The 21523-nt window shown below is 38.6% G+C and overlaps 1 protein-coding gene across 2 annotated transcripts in view; it reads right to left on the reverse strand.

Annotated features, from left to right (window-relative positions):
- The window catches only part of LOC118558329, a 125071-nt gene that overhangs the window by 62854 nt on the left and 40694 nt on the right, over nt 1–21523 (reverse strand). The window contains exons 7-12 of one of the 2 annotated variants that reach the window (XM_036128846.1): nt 20893–20964; nt 19147–19218; nt 3728–3799; nt 1985–2056; nt 272–343; nt 21–89 (exon numbers count right to left, since the gene is read on the reverse strand). In XM_036128846.1, the coding sequence (XP_035984739.1) occupies nt 66–89; nt 272–343; nt 1985–2056; nt 3728–3799; nt 19147–19218; nt 20893–20964 (384 nt within the window). In that variant the 3' untranslated portion in view covers nt 21–65. The remainder of the gene's footprint in view (nt 1–20; nt 90–271; nt 344–1984; nt 2057–3727; nt 3800–19146; nt 19219–20892; nt 20965–21523) is intronic. The other variant, XM_036128845.1, reaches the window with a different exon arrangement.

Below are 21523 nucleotides of genomic sequence, written 5' to 3' on the forward strand. Positions count from 1 at the left end.
CATTTAACATGTTTCCAAACCTTGTGCATAATGGAGCTGTTCAGTCCGCCCCCATTCACATGGTTTTATGGTTTAAAAATAACGCTCCTCTGAGTAATTAGGGAGAAATTGAGATCAGATTATGATACATTTAACAAAGTTGAGTGAAAAGATTAATTCATTTAATCGTCTACCTGAAGCTTAGATTCAATTTTATCCTTCATTGATATTACAACATTAAACAAGCAAATTAAAATGGGACTGTTATAAAACTGCTTATTGGGTCTCTTACCTTTATCTTATTAGACATTCTGTCCTTAAAATGGTCAACAGTGGCATAGGTCACAATGGAATACACCTCATCCTGGGGAAAATGGACAGTAAACCTTTATTTACTGTTATAATAGAGACAATCTGCATCTTTCTAACCACATCAGCTCTTCTGTCTTATTCTATTCTGCTGGATTTGTCTTACTGCTTCCTTTATTTCATTTACCCAGTAATGTCTCATTGAGAAACATTATGTCTCCTGCCAAGGAGTCCACAGAGCAACATGATGGATAGATTGTTGCCGTGCCAACAGCTCACGCTGGGCAGCTTCTTGTCATACGGCCCCAATGAGGAGCTGCTGAAACTGCAGGACTTTGTCCAGGAAGTTAGGTCTACTTTCAAAAGTGCAGCATCAAAGTAAACCACACTAACCAACAGAAGGTTTAATTTTTCTCTCTGCTCTCATGCTATCAAATTAAGTTCCCTGGACTATTAGTTTGTAAAGACCCTCGAAAAGAGCAAAATACCTTTGGAACAAAAGTATTATTGGATAGCTGAGAGTAAAGCAGAGAAGTTTGCAAAGTGTCATGACTGCAGAAATTGTATGAGGACAAACATCTTATTCCAACAGTAGTGGGGGACTAATGATTTAGGATTTTAGAGATTTACAGCTATTGAGCCAAACTTTAACTCTTCTGTGTACCAGAGTATCCTAAACTCAAATGTGAAGCCATCTGCCTGAAGCTCTAGCTAGAGCTAAACTGGGTAATATGAGTTTATCGCTCCATGGAGGACATGGAATGACCCCAGTTCCTGCAAACAGTCAACAGAAGGTAAGCAGTTTAAATTAAAAAACAAAATGATAACACATAAACTAATTATTTAACAAACTGTCTATAGGAGAACAAAGCAATCTGGTCTGCAAATGTACAACTCTGAGGAAATTTAAAACTGTTACCTTTGCTTTTAAAACGCCTCAATAGACAGAAATCAGGGATAGAGGGATGGAGAAGGCTTTGGACTAAAAGCCCAGCTAGGTAATTGAACCAGAGACCTGTCCTGTCAAAGACTCTCAGCCTCAGTAAACAGGTGTGTCTGGTTAATCTAAAGAGCTACGCACCAAACATTACATTTCTCATTGAGACTAAAACTTGATTAATTTAATGTGGTAAGTGAAGAAGATAGCAGCTGCTGTATTTCACTGAATTATCAAAATCAACATGTGCTTCTGTCATAAACTACAAAATGGCTGCTGATCAAAACTGTGACAGTTTTTTTATTCTCTGATAAGTTTAGAAACAAGGAAGTAACTGTTCATTTCCTGTAACTTTGCACTTCATGACTGCAAAGACGATGAAGAACCGTCAGACCTGCTTTTAGCAGAACAGATCCACAGAGGTTCTGCAGCCACAGCCCTCCATGCTGCACTGTCCCATCTGGATCATCAGGGGAGAAATGTGCAGCTGCTTTCTGTGGACTATAGCTCTGCATTTAATACCATCCTTCCCCACAGACTAGTGGACAAACTGGTTAACCTGGAGCTCCCTCCTGCTACCTGGATGTAGATCTGGACTTCCTATCAGAACTTAGTCAGAGAGGGAAAATATACTCATAAATTAATTAATTTAATCTTCTACCTGAAGCTTAGTATAAATTGTTTCCTTCATTGATATTACAACATTAAACAAGAAAATTAAAATGAGACTGTTATAAAACTGCTTACTGGGTCTCTTACCTTTATCTTATTAGACATTCTGTCCTTAAAATGGTCAACAGTGGCATAGGTCACAATGGAATACACCTCATCCTGGGGAAAATGGACAGTAAACCTTTATTTACTGTTATAATAGAGACAAATTGCATCTTTCTAACCACATCAGCTCTTCTGTCTTATTCTATTCTGCTGGATTTGTCTTACTGCTTCCTTTATTTTATTTACCCAGTAATGTCTCATTGAGAAACATTATGTCTCCTGCCAAGGAGTCCACAGAGCAACATGATGGAGAGATTGTTGCCGTGCCAACAGCTCATGCTGGGCAGCTTCTTGTCATACGGCCCCAATGAGGAGCTGCTGAAACTGCAGGACTTTGTCCAGGAAGTTTGGTCTACTTTCAAAAGTGCAGCATGAAAGTAAACCACACTAACCAACAGAAGGTTTAATTTTTCTCTCTGCTCTCACTCTATAAAATTAAGTTCCCTGGACCTTTAGTTTGCAAAGACCCTCGAAAAGAGCAAAACACTTTTGAAACAAAGGTATTATTGGATAGCTGAGAGTAAAGCAGAGAAGTTTGCAAAGTGTCATGACTGCAGAAATTGTATAAGGACAAATATCTTATTCCATCAGCCAAGCACAGTAGTGGGGGACTGATAATTTAGGATTTTAGAGATGTCCTCAAAGAACACTGAACAGTTTACAGCTATTGAGCCAAACTTTAACTCTTCTGTGTACGAGTATCCTAAACTCAAATGTGAAGCCATCTGCCTGAAGCTCTAGCTACAGCTAAACTGGGTAATGTGAGTTTATCGCTCCATGGAGGACATGGAATGACCCCAGTTCCTGCAAACAGTCAACAGAAGGTAAGCAGTTTAAATAAAAAACAAAATGATAACACATAAACTAATTATTTAACAAACTGTCTATAGGAGAACAAAGCAATCTGGTCTGCAAATGTACAACTCTGAGGAAATTTAAAACTGTTACCTTTGCTTTTAAAACGCCTCAATAGACAGAAATCAGGGATAGAGGGATGGAGAAGGCTTTGGACTAAAAGCCCAGCTAGGTAATTGAACCAGAGACCTGTCCTGTCAAAGACTCTCAGCCTCAGTAAACAGGTGTGTCTGGTTAATCTAAAGAGCTACGCACCAAACATTACATTTCTCACTGAGACTAAAACTTGATTCATTTAATGTGGTAAGTCAAGAACATAACAGCTGCTGTATTTTACTGAATTATCAAAATCAACATGTGCTTCTGTCATAAACTACAAAATGGCTGCTGATCAAAACTGTGATAGTTTTTTAATTCTCTGATAAGTTTAGAAAAGAGGAAGTAACTGTTCATTTCCTGTAACTTTGCACTTCATGACTGCAAAGACGATGAAGAACCGTCAGACCTGCTTTTAGCAGAACAGATCCACAGAGGTTCTGCAGCCACAGCCCTCCATGCTGCACTGTCCCATCTGGAGCATCAGGGGAGAAATGTGCAGCTGCTTTCTGTGGACTATAGCTCTGCATTTAATACCATCCTTCCCCACAGACTAGTGTACAAACTGGTTAACCTGGAGCTCCCTCCTGCTACCTGGATGTGGATCTGGACTTCCTATCAGAACTTAGTCAGAGAGGGAAAATATACTCATAAATTAATTAATTTAATCTTCTACCTGAAGCTTAGTATAAATTGTTTCCTTCATTGATATTACAACATTAAACAAGCAAATTAAAATGGGACTGTTATAAAACTGCTTACTGGGTCTCTTACCTTTATCTTATTAGACATTCTGTCCTTAAAATGGTCAACAGTGGCATAGGTCACAATGGAATACACCTCATCCTGGGGAAAATGGACAGTAAACCTTTATTTACTGTTATAATAGAGACAATCTGCATCTTTCTAACCACATCAATTCTTCTGTCTTAAACATCCAGAGCCCTAAATGTCAGCACCTGCTCCCCACAGAGCTGTGTGCTGACCCCCTGCTTTACATCCTCTAAACTCATGACTGTTCCCTCACCCACCACAGTAATGACGTTGTCAGGTTTGCATACGACTTCACCGTGGTGGGGCTCATCTCGATAATCTTTTCAGCAGTTCTGAAAAGATTATCGGCTTTCCTCTCCAAACACTGCAAAAATGACACTGTTTCTGTTGCCTCAAAAAGCAAATGGCATCATCAAGGACATCTCACATCCTGGTTACGCTCTGTTTGAACTGTTGCCTTCAGAAAAACGCTACAGAGCATGAAAAACAAGAACCAACCGTTTCAAGAACAGCTTTTACCCAACAGCAATAACCACCATCAATGCTGATGAACACATCTGGTATGCAATATGCTCACAGGGAATGATGGAATATATGTGAGGAATGATTATTTGTAATTTTCATGTTTTTTTAAGTGTGGGGTACAGACTGGTTGGCAATTTTTTAATCTTATTGTACTTGTTACAAATGATAGCAAAACTATAATCTATTCTATTTGTTTTAAACTTAGTCCCAATTTTCAAACTATTCTTAAAAATATGAAGAATAATTTGATGGTTTTCCTTTGGGGTCTATTAACTATAGGTAATATGTTTGAGCGAGCCAATACTCACATGATGATGACTCTCATGGGCTGAATCTGGATCTTCTAGATAAAAAGAAACCAAATCATTATAATTATTTCCATCAACATTATTTAATGATCATAATCAACTTCTGTTTTTTTTAACCACTATCAGATGAACTACACTGTGGTTGCTATGGAAACAGCTCTTCCTTATTCTGAGAAAAGTTATTTACAGCAGAAAGATCAATGAGATAAAAATGAACATGAACACAGCTCTGTTTAGAGAAATGAACATAGAGGATGGGCAGTTTATTATAACTAACAAACACAAGTATTTAAACAGTCAGAAGTACTTGACTGTTTTAGAAATACACAGCAGTCAAAATAAAAATACATGAATAAATAAATAAATAAATGAAAACTAAAAAAGAGCCAGAGCAACCTGGCCAGCATCTGTGAAGGTTAGTTGCCTTTATTGGACATTTCTAAAATAATGTCACATTTGTCCAGAGACATCACGGTTTCCCGGATAGTCGAACAAGAATAGTGCAAACTAGAATGGCAACAACTGCAATACCAATAATTCTAGAAGATGACAATGACCCAGGAGCTTTATTTTAACCTACTTCACTCTAAAAACCCAGCGTAGAACAGCTTAAACATTGGTTCAAATGCAGAGGCCTCAAAATGTGTGAAAAGAAAGCAGTATTATCATTTTGCTGCTCACTTGTTGAGCGGCAGAAAAAAACAAGATAAAAACAGAAAAATGCATTTTGTTAGAAAAAAGCAAGGCCTTAAAATGTGACTTCATGTTCACAAAGAAACCCAAGAAGCTGCAACAACTGACTCACGAAAGTTGCAAGTGACTTTAGGGACAAACAATTGGTGAACAACTCAGATCTTTACATAAATAGAATATAATCAAGGAGGATTAAATAATTAATAAAACGACTAAGTAGTGAAATGACTGACTCCGGATTGGTTCTTTTAGACCTACTGTTCATTACATGTGAAGTATGTTCTACTGAACAAATACGTTAGCAAGGCTGGATCTCTGATAGAGATTCTGGTCCTGGACCCAAGGGCCTAATCCGACTTGGGAACCATGTAAGGGCTGCGAAACTAGTAGCGTCAATGGAGTCTGTGCCTTACATATTTTAGAACATATGGTAGGAGAAAAAGTGGGTGAGAGGACACTTTTATTTTAAATCTGGTGATTATTTCAGGACAGTTTCTACATAAGGGGAGAAATGGACCAACAGCCCACCAACAGACAAATAAATCTTTGTGGGCTCATGAACACAAACCTAGTGTCCGACAGTTTTTTTGTCTTTTAATTTTGCTGATCTATACCAGTTTTGGTTCTGGTGAGCTTCAATGAGGTTCTGATTCAGCTAGCAGGATGATGCTGCTCGTAGCTTTGGTTTTGGGTAGCTGCTCTCTGCACTCTGTTGTCTATCTGCACTTTTTGAAAAATGTATCACTGTAATTATCCAGTTAAAGGTTGCAGCTGATTATCTTCTTGGACACAGCCCAGACTCTATGATTAAAGAATTATCTGTAGCTTCAGCAATGGATGCAACAAAGAGCCCAATCATAAGAAGCTGTTCTAAACCACATCAGCTGCCCATACTGAGAGGTCTTTTTCACCCTCCATCCTCTAAAGATGTTTTTAGTGTAATGTTGGTCCAATGGTAACTGTTGCTGTGCTGCAGCTTGAACAGATCCTGTTCTCAGTGGATGTTTTAGGAGTGATTCTATCCAGCCAAGCTACAGGTGACAGCGGTCCTTTGGTAGTTTATCAACATCAGTGGTGAGTGTTTTTTAACCTTTAGCTTATTCTGATTGTCTTAATTATGTGTGAGCTGCTAAACAACATGAGAGTTGACAGAAACCCAGAGGTCAAGTTCTAACAGACTGGAAGAGAGCTGATGTTCAATGTGGGCAGAAAGTTCTAGATTGAGGCTCACTTTGACTTCCACTTGCACTGGACCCCCCCTGAAACCTGGCTGGCCCTCCCATATGAGCCAACCAGGAGGGAGGGCCAATCTAACCCCCAAGAAGGGTTGAAGAAGATGAGAAAGAGAGAATGGAGTCTAAAAGAAATATTAGGAACATATGAGGATAGGAGGAAAACAGTAATATAAATAAAACATTGTTTTTATTTTTCCAAAATACAAAACTAAAACATAGAATATAGTAGGTGGATGCTATAGTTAAACACTGATGTGCAGCAAATCTAGTACCTGTTGTGGTGCTGTGATCCTTTTTAACTCTGGTTTTCCTGGGTTTGATAAAAACAGCAGCAAGAACCACCAGCAGCAGGAGAACACAGATCACTGCTCCAAGGATGATGATGGTTCTGTTGGCAGGAACTCCTGTTAAGAGACAGAGAACATGACAGAGAACATGCAATGCAGAAGGTATAACAAATCTGAATGAAAACAAAAATATTGACATATATCACTCGACTTCAAGAAACAAATTATTTTTAGGCTTATAACCAGCAGATGTTCAGTGAATATATTGCAGACTAAAAGCTTACAGGAAGTAAGAAAGATGTAAGAAGTAAGAAGGCTACAAGTTTATTTAAGGAACCTTTACTACTACAAAATAAATATCACTCTATGAAAGTAATATAATTAATTGTTTTATCTATTAAAAAACAACAGATCTGGTTCCAGTCCAGGCTTCACTCAGATGATAACAACACATCATGATCTAAACAGCCAACTCCATGCAGGGACTTCAGGGTTAAGAAGGACTGATATCAGCAGGTATAAAAGTCAATGAGTTTAGATTACTCACTGCTCATCATGTTTAAATACACATCTGTGTCAAAGCGTCCTCCATCCCAAAGCTGACAGGTGTAACGTCCAGCATCCTCAGCAGTGATGTTGTTGATGATCAGAGAGCAGTTATTGTCCAACCTCAGCCTGGCAGCTCGAGCTGAACTCTGAACTTTTCCTCCATGAACTTCATGTTGACGCTCCATGTTTTCAGCTCTCGTATAAAACCAGTCAACAGCGGAGCATGAGAGAGATGATGAAGGTCTTTTACAGGACAGAACAGCATCATCTCCAGCTCTGTGGTAGATATGGACTCCTTCTCCCCTGATAACTGCAGAGAAAGAATGTTTTATACAACATTTAGCTGTTAATAATATTAGTCTCTGTGCTTTTCTGCCAGTTTCCACTTAAAGTATGAAATCTGTTTAAAAATAAACAATAAAAAAATCAGTTAATCAGTATCAGTAAAATGATAAAAAACTTTTTTACAAGAATATTTCAATAAAATAATGTATTATAGGTCATAATTTGTAACCAAACTACAGAAATCAAGATCTAATTCCAGTTTGACCATTTTATGTCCTTTTCTCAGTCTTTGAGAGTTTTCTTCAGATCTGAAGATATTGATTTTATTTCCTTCTAATGGTTTAATTACTGGTTACACATTTTACTGGAAACCAACATCAGTTATAATTAGTTCAGAAGGAAAATGTGTCAAATTATCCTGAAATTTATTCACAGGAACAGGTCACATGTACAAAAAATAACTTTTAGGATGACCATAAAAATGTGTTAGTGTGAAGTATTACTTGTAATAAAACCTCAGTTTATGCTGAAGAACTGGCTGATTTAGTGGCCTTTAATTTTAATCTTTAATATTATCTAATCTGGGTACTGACTGAACACATAACCCACAGTCTGAAGTCTCTGTGGACGTTTCTAAGCTTCAGACGCTTTTCTTGTTTCTTCCTGTTTGGTTTGACTTCCTTCTTTTCATTTTTCTCCTCTAAACAGCAGCTCTGTTTAACCAACACACCAATCACCCTCTAGAGTTAATAATAGGAGTGTAACGGTCCACAAACATCAGGATTTAGTAGATTTAGTCAGGGAGCAGTGGGCTGCCTACACTGAGTGGCATCCAGGGATCAATCTGGAGCTAAGGGTCTTTCTCAGGGAGCCATAGTGGCAGTCTGTGGATCTTCCACTCTGAACCCAGAACCTCCAGGACACAAGTGCAACGCTCTGACCACTAGGCCACCAATCCTAGAGCTGTATTGTTCTACCTCTAGTCATTAATAATGTTTTCTTTCAGCAGGTTAAAAAAGATAAAGAAATTTGGAAAGAACTGAAAACAGAGAGTTCATTGATTCAGTTCAATTTGGGTCTGAAGATCTAAAGCTGATCATTATCTTTATTTAAAATAAAACAGCACACATTTGTACATTATTATTCATCCTAAATTATTCCAAAGTAAATAAAGGAAAAGCCACAAGGCTGAATTATTGTCAGTTTTCACTCTGCTCTCAGACACGTTTTCATGTCTTTACTTCCATAAATCTCACTTAGTAGCCTACCGCTGTATGAAAAGACTGGCTTTGATTCATGGAGCTACAACCTTTGTCCTCTTTGCTTTCATGCAGGAAGTTTCAGTGTTTCTGAGCTACAGCAGATAATAAAAGAAGGTTTAAAACTATTTATATACAATACAAAACAATCACAAAAAATTCAAGTAATTTTTGCTTTTTATCTAATTTCCTCCATGAATAAAATACATCCTACCTTCAAACTCAGGTGTGTAGTGAGCTTCTATCTTCACTGTGTTTCCCTCAACAAACTGGCAGGTGTATGTTCTGTTGCTGCTGATCTGAAGCTTCACAGTGAGATAAGAATCACAGCCAGTCTGTCCTCCAGACTTGAACCCAACACCTTCACCAAGCAGCTCACTTCCTGTCTCATCCACCCAGAGGAGGCTCTTCTCTGGACAAGGACTCAACCAACTGAATGTCTCCAGAGAACACTGTAATGTGAAATCTCCATCCTTTGTTGGATCAGTTGGAGATGGAAAAACTAAAAGAAAGTGAAAACTTTTCTCAGTCTAAAAGATTAAGAAGAAACTTTCTCTAAAATGAGAAATTAAAAAAATGCGGCTTTATCCAATGTTGTGAAAAACAGAATAGGAAAGAGCTACAAAAAATCCTTAATGAACTTCAGATGTTGTTTACATGTTACTTTGTGATCTGCACTAATATTGCAGCTCTGAGCAGTTATTAACTAGAATTATGGATTAAAACAAAAGTTTTGCCCCGCCTTTAGCTCATTCAGGAAGCAGCAGACACCCAACAAAGGTCATTCAACAAAAGCACAGCCAGGGGCAGAAATAACATTAAAATCACATTGAGTTTCATTTGATCATTGTTTGATATAAAAAAATCAATTCAACTTATTAACTTTTTAAATATCAGATATCTGACTGTAAAGTCAAACTAAGTGTGGACTGATGTGTGGTTGAAGCATCACACAGCGCTGAATAAATGATTCATTCTCACTCTGACAGAACAACATTTTAACTTCTGACTGCATCAGATATTCATCAGAACTGCTGATGTCAGAAACATCTGTCCAACACAAGTATTTCACAAAGTTAATCAGAAGGAAAGAGTCTGACAGCGTCAGATCCTTCAAGTCTACAAACTCACTGGTCAAAACACTCAGAAACACACTGCCATCAAAGGGTCCTGAATCAGGTTGACACATGTACCGTCCAGCATCCTCAGCAGTGATGTTGTTGATGATCAGAGAGCATTTACTGTCCACATTTAACCTGGCAGCTCCAGGTGAAGTCTGAACAACTTTTCCATCCTGAACCTCCAACAGAGAGCTTGATCTTGGATCTCTGTTGTAAAACCAGTTAACAATGGAGCATGAGGAAGAAGATGAAGGACTGTTACAAGGTAGAACGACATCATCTCCAGATCTGTGATAGAGATAAAGGTCTCCTCCTCTGGTGCCTGCAGCAGAGACAAAGACACATTAAAGTTTTACACACTTCATCCTTCACAAACACAATCATGAAGGTGAAATAATATTTATGTTGTCATTTAATTATTTTGCATGGTGTTTGATTTATCATGTTAATTTCATTATATACAACCCTGGAAAAAAGCTATTCAGGACATTATCATGTCAATAATTGGGATTTTATGTTTGAGATAAAATAAAAAAATGTTGAATCCAAATTTTCTAAACTTGTTTTTATATATTTGATCAAAACCTGATTGACTAATAAATGCTACACACATGAACTTCTCCAAATACTAAATGTTAATTCTCATATCTCTATAAATATCACAGTAAACCAAAGTGTCCTTTAATCTGTCTCAGCCTCATCAGAAAGAAAACAGATCTTTACCTTCAAACTGAAGCACAACGATCAGAACCAGTTCCAGAACCAACATCTCCTGTCCTTCTATCAGCTGCTGAACACTGAGAGACTTTTCTCTGCTGCACATCTGAAAGAACTGATGTTATTTCCTCTTTGTGGCTGAATTAATGTATGATAAGATCTTCACACCCATCAACTGATCTGTCATTTTCTCTCATCACACTTGTATGATTTTCTTAGAAACTGACAGAAAACCACAGACAGAACGAACTAGTTTCACAAAGTTTAGTCAGAAAAAAGCATTTAAACTACATTTAATTAATTCACCTTATAACACTCAGATCAACTAAAGTGAGCCATGTTTCAGCTGAAGGGTCTGATTGTGAAGAACATAACACAGTTTTATTTATAGTTTATATTTTTATGTTCAACATGATGTAATTTCCTTAGCATGAGCCGTCAAAGAGGAACTGTGACGTCTGCTAATGAGCTGCAGTCAGTCCACTAACAGCCAGCAGCTCTGAGACTCTGCAGACAGAGCAGTTAAACCGAGTCAGAACAGAATCCAAACAGGTCAAAATGGACCCCTGACAGCAGAGGGGTCAGACTCAGGCCTGCAGGCCAAATATGACCATGAGATAATTTACAGGGTATATTAGAGCCGGTCCACTGGTAGAAAGACCATTCACAGCTTATACTACAAATCCCAGAATGCTCTGCTGGTGAGCTGAACGACTATGGAGATCCACAAACTCGTCTTCTGCTGACATTTAACAGTGACCTGATGCTACAGCCAGTCACACAGGCCTGAGATAATACTGAATGTTTGCACTGAAAAAGTATAACAAAGCTGTTGTTTATTTAATATGTTTTTATTCTAATAGTTAAACTAATAAGAGATGATTTCAAACACATTGGAGAACACATGAATCTGTCAGATGCATGTTTGCTGATCGCTCATATGAAACAAACTGTGGAGGGAAACATTAAGCTGCAGTTCAAGGACACAGATTTTGGGACCATATTTGGAGATCTGACCTTTGCAACTGTAATAAAAGATCTTACATTTCCAAAATTAATCTAGGTTGACCCTGATTCCACAGCAGCTGTCTTGTATTCAGTTAATTCCTCAAAGAGTAGCATCCGTTGAGTTTGACTGAGCAGTGATGACCCCTCAGTGTCTGTAGATACAGGTGACACAATACTGCTTAGCAGCCTTCCTCTGACTCAATACGAACAGCAGTGGCTGCAAGAGTTCCCAATCCCTTCTCCTATGATAGAAAATGTCAACTGCAGAGAGGAAATGCAGAGTGCATGAGAAGCTAAACTAGACTCAAAAATGCTGCCAGACATACTGCAGAGATGAGCTGAAACTAAATGTGCATACACACCATACCCTGAAGATTCAGTGATATTACTGAGGAACTGATAAGAAGCTTCCTGCCTTAGAGAACCACTGCAGCATGGACAAAATAATCTGCCTAAGTCATCACACGCAGTGGTGAGGAAAGCAGGCAATGTTCTGAAAACCTGCAGAGCAACAGCATCTGCACTGCAGTGTTTGTACTGACTTTGTTGGACAGATGAAGAGATCTTTCAGACCAAGAGAGGGCCAGCAGCTCCTCACACCTTAGTGGGTTATAGACCTGAGGAGATTCACACAAACCATCTGATGAGCCTTTTTATTATAAGCAATAATTCCTCTGACTGGATTACTTCAAGTTAGAAATGGGAGCTATTCTAGTTTTGTTTTAGTAACATTTTTGGTTTTTATTTGTAATCTATTTTAGTCACTGAATATATTGAGTTAGTTGATGTTCAGTAAGAACAAAATGTATCCATAAACATAGTGATGACTTTAGAATGCAGACGTTTCTCAGTTGCTCTTCGTATTTGAGATAAACAAACCTGTGCTTTGGCTGAGAAGGACTGTTTTCTTTTATACATTTTAGAATATAACTTTTTGCAAAAAGAAAATGTTAGTAGAACAATAAAAAAAGAATGAGTGAAAGAGCGTTAAATCAAAATGCATGAAAAGCATTTTTAATCCAATGTTATAAACATTAAATCATGCTAACTTTGAATTTTTATTTAAGACAACTTAAAAATCATTTTCTCCACATTCAAAAGGGATTTACATGAGGTTAAAGTAGTCGAGTTTAAAAAAAGTAGATTTCCATTATGTAATAAAGCTAATTATTTTATTTTAGGAAAACTGCTACTCTGAGGATAATAAATTAAACTGTAAGGCAGAAACTTTGTGGAACTGTTTTAAGTTTTTAAGCAAATTTTTTAAGTGCTTGGAAAACTGACCCTGGATCCAGCTAAAAGTTTTTAAATGGGTATTATGGTTGCTGTGTTACATGGTATAAAGAGTCTCAAGTGTTTTTTTTCTACATAACCAGTAAAGTTATTCTGGCCTTAAAACTTTGTTGGGATTTTTCTCTCAGCAAATTAATGGTGGATCACGACAGTGAGCTGGAGAGGACTGATGATGATGATGATGATGATGATGATGATGATGATGATGATGATGATGATGATGAACAGGTCCGTGGGGAAACCAGCACCCAATAGCTGCTTCACACCGCCCTCTGGTGGCCACCTGAAAGAACAACAACACCAGACAACCTGACAGAAGCTTCAGCTCTGTATCAATATCATTCTAACACTTGAGAAATAGATTCTCCAGATCAACCGTAGGTTTCAAAGACTGATGTAGGTGAGTTTAAACAGGCAGAAGTGAGTTTTTTAGCTGCTTTCTTCCACCAAAGGAATGACAGAATGTTTAGATTTTAGAGACAGAAGCAGAAAACTGATTAGGAAATTTTAAGCTTCGAATAGAAAATAATGACACATAAGACTAATTCTAAGTTGTATCGACACAATAAAACCTTTGTGTGCATTGCTTTTCTTCTCTGCTCCCTTCTTGGTTGAATTTTTACTTTTTACATTTCTAATCTCTTCGCTAAAACTACAGAGAAGTTGGACGAAACAAATCTTCAAGGACTTTTTCTTCAATGGACTATTTTTTAAGGATTCCTCCTTGTTATTTTAATCAGATTCTGGCTGAGTTAGATGGAGTGAGACAGGATATCCTCAGAGATGAGAGAGTGGTGATTGGTGCTGATTTCAATGGAAGCGTCAGAGCCGGGAACAGAGGTGATTAAGAAGTATTGGGCAGGTTTGGTATCCAGAACAGGAATGCAGGACAGATGGGGGTAGACTTTGCAAAGAGGATGTAGTGAATACTCTCGTCTAGGAGAGGCAGAAACATAGAGTAACTTACAAGAACAGAGGAATGAGCACACAGGTGGTTTAGCTCTTGTGAAGACAATGGAACTTAAAGAACTCAGTGACTGTAAGGTATTGGTTGGACTCTGATTGGAGGGAGATGAATAGGAGATATGGTGGGTTGGAAAGTGAGGAGGGAGAGAAGGATACCGGTTGGCAAGGCAGAGGAACAGAGATGGGAATGATGTTCAGCTGTAATGACTGGAAACAGAGGACCCAGAATTCAGTCAGACAAGACCAGATATGGTTAAGAAAACAGTTTATCGAGGTGAAGACTGCTGCAGATGGAACGTGAATCAGAGTCCGATCAGGGCAGCTGCAATGAGCTTACTGATGGGGCTGACAGGTGCTCAGTGGTCAAAGGACAGGCACAGAGTCAGAGCCGTGATGGCAGAGTCAGGAATGAGGGAAATAGTCTGTGGGCCAGAATCTGTAGGACGTCTCCTTAAAAACTTTCGTACTGTCAGGGGGCAACTTTCTTCCACCGGGATAAGTTGCTACACATAGCAGTGATCTCAAAATACTAATGTTCCCACGTTTTCACTTGCAAATTAATAAGTTATAGCCGATAAAAAAAATCTAAACTGTGGCGCTCCTGTCATCCTACACATTCTGGCTCACAGCCTATCTGGTATACTCTCATTTATAATACAACTTTGGTTGGTTTTTAATGTGATGTTTGTGCAGCGGAATAGGATTTTTTTTATAAAAAGTCAAAAATGTTGCTTTTGTTATGTTGTATTTGTGTTTATTCAACACATTGTTGCCCTGTTCACACAGTATTAGTTGTACCTTAGGACCACATGAGATTTGTAATAATTACGCCGCAAGTTCAAAAATCAAGCTAAAAAAACGAAACTCCTGAAATTTACCAGCAAGTCCAGATGCAGAGTTGACAGCTCTGCTTCTGTCACACCACTGCAGCGCAACTAATTAATTACATGTAATTCATAGGTAATTCATGGGTAAAACAAGATCCATGCAAATAGAGGATTAGACATTGTGCTGCAGGCAGCCCAGAAACAAAAAATCTGCTAGTAAGCCTAGTGCCTCAAAAACAAGGACAAATATGCGTCTGGGGCATTAAAATCCAGAATGTCACCGGCCTTCAGCCAGACCCTACTGTAATCCGTTATTATTGTGTTCTTTCCTTCGATATTGCAGTTTTCCAGTTTTTGTGTACCTCTGCAAGATTTTGTGTTGTATGCTATGTTTAATTAAAAATCAAACATAATGGAAATAAAACAATAAAATAAAAAAAATCATAATATGGGGAAAATAATCATATTTAATAGCGAGCTAATATAGTTACATTGGACATGCACAAACGTGCCGTTGTGACATCATGACCGTATTTCTACGTCCCATCCGGTAATGAAGCGCAGTAGGAACGCCCACACAGCGCTGCAGTTATGCCTTACAGCAAAAACCCGTTACGGCAAAGACTAGTTCACCCCAACGATCTGGTTCCCCAGCACCAACAGAGTAATTTTGTGTATGCTGTTAATTGTCAGGAGGAGAACGACCAGAGTAAACAAAGCAGCTGCTGGCTAAAAGGATGGCTCCACGTAGAAGAGCAACATCATCAGGCCAAGATTCTGCAGTTTACACTCACCTGCAGACCAGCGGTCAGTCTTTCAGGGATGAAGATGTTCTCATCCTGGATAGGGAAGAACGTTGGTTTGAGAGAAGAGTAAAGGAAGTCATTTTTGTGAAGAGATACCGCCTGTTGTTAAACAGGGGAGAGGACTCTGGGTCCAGTTGTCCCCTTCTTACAATGCTGTTATTGTGAGCTTCTCTCAGCCCTCTGGGAACAACAAGCGTCATCAGAGAACTAATGATGGGTTGTTCAGCTGATGGTCCTCTTTTGCATGTGAGCAAGAAGTTTTGATTGGGTCTATCGCCCTCTGCTGAGGAACTGTGGTAATAACAGTGGCGTGATTTTAACATGTTAAGATGGACCACAGTCTCCCCTCAGGGGGCGATTAATCTCACACTTTCTAAGTTTATTAGTTTTGGATTTGTTTCTTCTGAAGCATTTACCTGATGAGAGAGGGGCAACAAGTGCATTGCCTGGGTGGGTGGGATCAGTGGAGATGCATCAGGCCCCTCTTTGGACTCGTTCTGCATAAAATGAATCCAAATCCTCTAGACGGCATCCCACAATCCCCTGTGCTGTTCTCATCACCTGTGCTAAATCCCTCATCTCCTGTATTGTGCAGCTCCCATTCCATACAGTTATGCTGAGACATAAAACACATTCTATGGTTACTCTATAGACGCTTTATTTTTATTTTATTTTATGTTTACTGAAGAGTCCAGTTCTTTTAGGTTTCCTGAGGAACAATAGCATTGTTGGGCCTTCTTCAATATGTGGGAGAGTTTGGAGGAGATGTGAATGTCCAGAACCCTAATACTGCCCACGCGCTCCTCCACCTCCCCCTGTATGTAGAGAGGAGCGTGTTCAGTCCTCCTGAACCTCCAGTAATCTATTATTACCTTCTTGATCTTGCTCGTGTTCAGGATCAGGTTGTTCCTGGAGTACCACTGGGTCAGATTGCTGACCTCATCTCTGTAGTTGGTCTCATTACTGTTAGAGATGAGACCAACCACAGCGGTGCCATCTGCAAATTTATCTTTTGTGTTTGTGGGGTGGACAGCAGAACAGTCCTGGGTGAAGAATGTGAAGACAGCAGGGCTGAGGACACAACCCTGAGGTGTTCCTGTGTTGAGGATCAGTGGAGCAGATGTTCCCTATCTTCACCATCTGGGGTCTGTTGGTGAGGAAGTCACTGATCCAGGAGCAGAGCAAAGTGGATAATCCATGTTTTAGAGCTTCAGAGCCAACATGTCTGGGAGCACGGTGTTGAATGCTGAGCTGAAGTCCATGAAGAGCATCCTCACATGGTGTTGAGCTGCTGCAAATGGGTCAGAACTGAGTGAAGTGCAAACAATACAGAGTCCTCTCTGGAGCGATTCTCCTGTAGGCAAACTGCAGGCTGTCCAGCCCAGCAGGGATGGCATCGTTGAAGGACTTTAGGAGGATCCTCTGGAAGAACTTCATGATGATGGGGGTCAGAGCAACAGGACAGTGATCATTGAGAAAGGTGATGGTTGATTCTGACTATGGACTTGCCTCCTTCTGAGCCTGAGACCCGTGGACCTGGTGGTTTCTATTTAGAAGCAGCTCTACACTCATCTTTTTAAAGTCACTGAATTTTAATTATACTAAATATTGTAATTGGGATTTCTTTTAGTAGTTATTTTCTTGTTTTGAAACTCTTTGTATAACCTATAATATATAAATATTGATAGTAAATAAAATGCCTACTGTAGTAACAACTTTGCATGAAAACTCCAGAACTTTTTATCTTGTTCATAGTTACTTTGACTCGCAAAGACTTTATTTTTTTCTGGACATTGGAGATAAAATTTGAGGCCACAGTGTGTGCAGCTGTATGTAGTAGTAAAAGTAAATAAATAGGTTTTTTACATGGTTGTCAGAGCAAGTTTCTGATAATAGCAAGTTAATTCTGCTGACCCCTAGTGGTAAGATTAAAATGTGTCCACTTTACTTTTTCCTTAGTAAACCATATATCTGTGTTAAATAAGTAAACATCTTTGGTAACAAGCTTTGCTGAAAGGTTCTGAACTATTTGCTGTAAAAATTCTGAATAATTCATTAAAAATCCTTTCAGATAAATCCAGAAAATCTCAGATCCAAAAATGTGGAGAGCAGGAGGTAAAAGTTCAGATCCAGTTTGTTCAGAAGCACAGCTCACTACCTTGAACCAGTAACTGGCTAAGATCAGTAGAGGTGGGCGGATCGATCCTAGGATAGATACTATCGATACCAACGCAGTAGATCAGAGTGGTCATCTTCAGCAGCAGTTCATGTTAACTTTCAAAGATATTATCTATCATATGTTACTGGAGCCCACAGAGAAAATGTAAATAAGACCTTGAAAGAACCCAGTATTTATATCCTATTAAAAAGTGTTATTTAAGATAACATTAGTTAATCCTTTATTCGTCCCACGACGGGGAAAATTATAGGATTAAAACAACAGGCAGGAGCACACAACACAGACAAAATTACATAAGGATTGAAAGATATAAGAGGTGGATTAGGAAAAAAACACTGAACATAACATTATTATTATTATTATTTAATTGTAATAATAAAATAAAAATCATGAAACCCGAAAGGTCAACAGTTTCATGATACATCAAGCTTAAATGTTAAAAGTATTGGTATCGGATCGATATCGGTGATACTGCCCCTGTATTTACTTGATATCGGATCAATTAAAAACTCCCGGTATCACACACCTCTAAAGATCAGATGATATTAGTTAGTTTCTACTTTGCTGGCAGAAAGTTGTATTTTACATAATGATGATGAGTTTATGTACAATAAAATATAAAATACTTTGGATTATTTTAGTTCTGTTCATAAATTAACCAGTTACTGAATATTGATGTTGAATCTCTTTGTTTCACTATTTACAGTCCACATATATAACAAAGCTCTATCATATAACTCACTAACTGTACATTTCTGCTCAGATTGTATTTACACTCATTAAAATGCAACAGCAAATGGTGCAGCACCAGCTATAAATGAATGTCTTAGTATCACTGACACTTAAACCCAACGGTCCACTTCCTGGAAAATGGTTCAAAAGGTGTGTAGAGATGTTTTATTTCCTTATTTGGTTAATTTTGTCTTAGAGATGCTGCTGCAGAGACTGCTGGGGTCGATGTTCACCTCCGTCTTATTTTTAGTCCTGACAGAAGAATAAGTCACAGAGTCTTTGTCCTGTTTGACCTGCAGCACAGAAACCACAAACTGTTTCAGTTCCATTTGAAAGACTTTCCACTTTCATCTATGTTATCATTTAACATGTTTCCAAACCTTGTGCATAATGGAGCTGTTCAGTCCGCCCCCATTCACATGGTTTTATGGTTTAAAAATAACCCTCCTCTGAGTAATTAGGGAGAAATTGAGATCAGATTATGATACATTTAACAAAGTTGAGTGAAAAGATGAATTAATTTAATCTTCTACCTAAAGCTTAGGTAGAAGATTACTTCATTGATATTACAACATTAAACAAGCAAATTAAAATGGGACTGTTATAAAACTGCTTATTGGGTTTCTTACCTTTATCTTATTAGACATTCTGTCCTTAAAATGGTCAACAGTGGCATAGGTCACAATGGAATACACCTCATCCTGGGGAAAATGGACAGTAAACCTTTATTTACTGTTATAATAGAGACAATCTGCATCTTTCTAACCACATCAGCTCTTTTGTCTTATTATATTCTGCTGGATTTGTCTTACTGCTTCCTTTATTTTATTTACCCAGTAATGTCTCATTGAGAAACATTATGTCTCCTGCCAAGGAGTCCACAGAGCAACATGATGGATAGATTGTTGCCGTGCCAACAGCTCATGCTGGGCAGCTTCTTGTCATACGGCCCCAATGAGGAGCTGCTGAAACTGCAGGACTTTGTCCAGGAAGTTTGGTCTACTTTAAAAGTGCAGCATGAAAGTGAGCCACACTAACCAACAGAAGGTTTCTTTTTTCTCTCTGCTCTCACTCTATAAAATTAAGTTCCCTGGACTATTAGTTTGTAAAGACGCCTCGAAAGGAGCAAAATACCTTTGGAACAAAAGTATTATTGGATAGCTGAGAGTAAAGCAGAGAAGTTTGCAAAGTGTCATGACTGCAGAAATTGTATAAGGACAAATATCTTATTCCATCAGCCAAGCACAGTAGTGGGGGACTGATAATTTAGGATTTTAGAGATGTCCTCAAAGAACACTGAACAGTTTACAGCTATTGAGCCAAACTTTAACTCTTCTGTGTACCAGAGTATCCTAAACTCAAATGTGAAGCCATCTGCCTGAAGCTCTAGCTAGAGCTAAACTGGGTAATGTGAGTTTATCGCTCCATGGAGGACATGGAATGACCCCAGTTCCTGCAAACAGTCAACAGAAGGTAAGCAGTTTAAATAAAAAACAAAATGATAACACATAAACTAATTATTTAACAAACTGTCTATAGGAGAACAAAGCAATCTGGTCTGCAAATGTACAACTCTGAGGAAATTTAAAACTGTTACCTTTGCTTTTAAAACGCCTCAATAGACAGAAATCAGGGATAGAGGGATGGAGAAGGCTTTGGACTAAAAGCCCAGCTAGGTAATTGAACCAGAGACCTGTCCTGTCAAAGACTCTCAGCCTCAGTAAACAGGTGTGTCTGGTTAATCTAAAGAGCTACGCACCAAACATTACATTTCTCACTGAGACTAAAACTTGATTCATTTAATGTGGTAAGTCAAGAACATAACAGCTGCTGTATTTTACTGAATTATCAAAATCAACATGTGCTTCTGTCATAAACTACAAAATGGCTGCTGATCAAAACTGTGATAGTTTTTTAAATTCTCTGATAAGTTTAGAAAAGAGGAAGTAACTGTTCATTTCCTGTAACTTTGCACTTCATGACTGCAAAGACGATAAAAAACCGTCAGACCTGCTTTTAGCAGAACAGATCCACAGAGGTTCTGCAGCCACAGCCCTCCATGCTGCACTGTCCCATCTGGAGCATCAGGGGAGAAATGTGCAGCTGCTTTCTGTGGACTATAGCTCTGCATTTAATACCATCCTTCCCCACAGACTAGTGGACAAACTGGTTAACCTGGAGCTCCCTCCTGCTACCTGGATGTGGATCTGGACTTCCTATCAGAACTTAGTCAGAGAGGGAAAATATACTCATAAATTAATTAATTTAATCTTCTACCTAAAGCTTAGTATAAATTGTTTCCTTCATTGATATTACAACATTAAACAAGCAAATTAAAATGGGACTGTTATAAAACTGCTTATTGGGTCTCTTACCTTTATCTTATTAGACATTATGTCCTTAAAATGGTCAACAGTGGCATAGGTCACAATGGAATACACCTCATCCTGGGGAAAATGGACAGTAAACCTTTATTTACTGTTATAATACAGACAATCTGCATCTTTTTAACCACATCAATTCTTCTGTCTAAAACATCCAGAGCCCTAAATGTCAGCACCTGCTCCCCACAGAGCTGTGTGCTGACCCCCTGCTTTACATCCTCTATACTCATGACTGTTCCCTCACCCACCACAGTAATGACGTTGTCAGGTTTGCATACGACTTCACCGTGGTGGGGCTCATCTCGATAATCTTTTCAGCAGTTCTGAAAAGATTATCGGCTTTCCTCTCCAAACACTGCAAAAATTACACTGTTTCTGTTGCTTCAAAAAGCAAATGGCGTCATCAAGGACATCTCACATCCTGGTTACGCTCTGTTTGAACTGTTGCCTTCAGAAAAACGCTACAGAGCATGAAAAACAAGAACCAACCGTTTCAAGAACAGCTTTTACCCAACAGCAATAACCACCATCGATGCTGATGAACACATCTGATATGCAATATGCTCACAGGGAATGATGGAATATATGTGAGGAATGATTATTTGTAATTTTCATGTTTTTT

This window comes from Fundulus heteroclitus, unplaced genomic scaffold (genome assembly GCF_011125445.2).
Source record: "Fundulus heteroclitus isolate FHET01 unplaced genomic scaffold, MU-UCD_Fhet_4.1 scaffold_123, whole genome shotgun sequence".
Lineage (NCBI taxonomy): Eukaryota > Metazoa > Chordata > Actinopteri > Cyprinodontiformes > Fundulidae > Fundulus > Fundulus heteroclitus.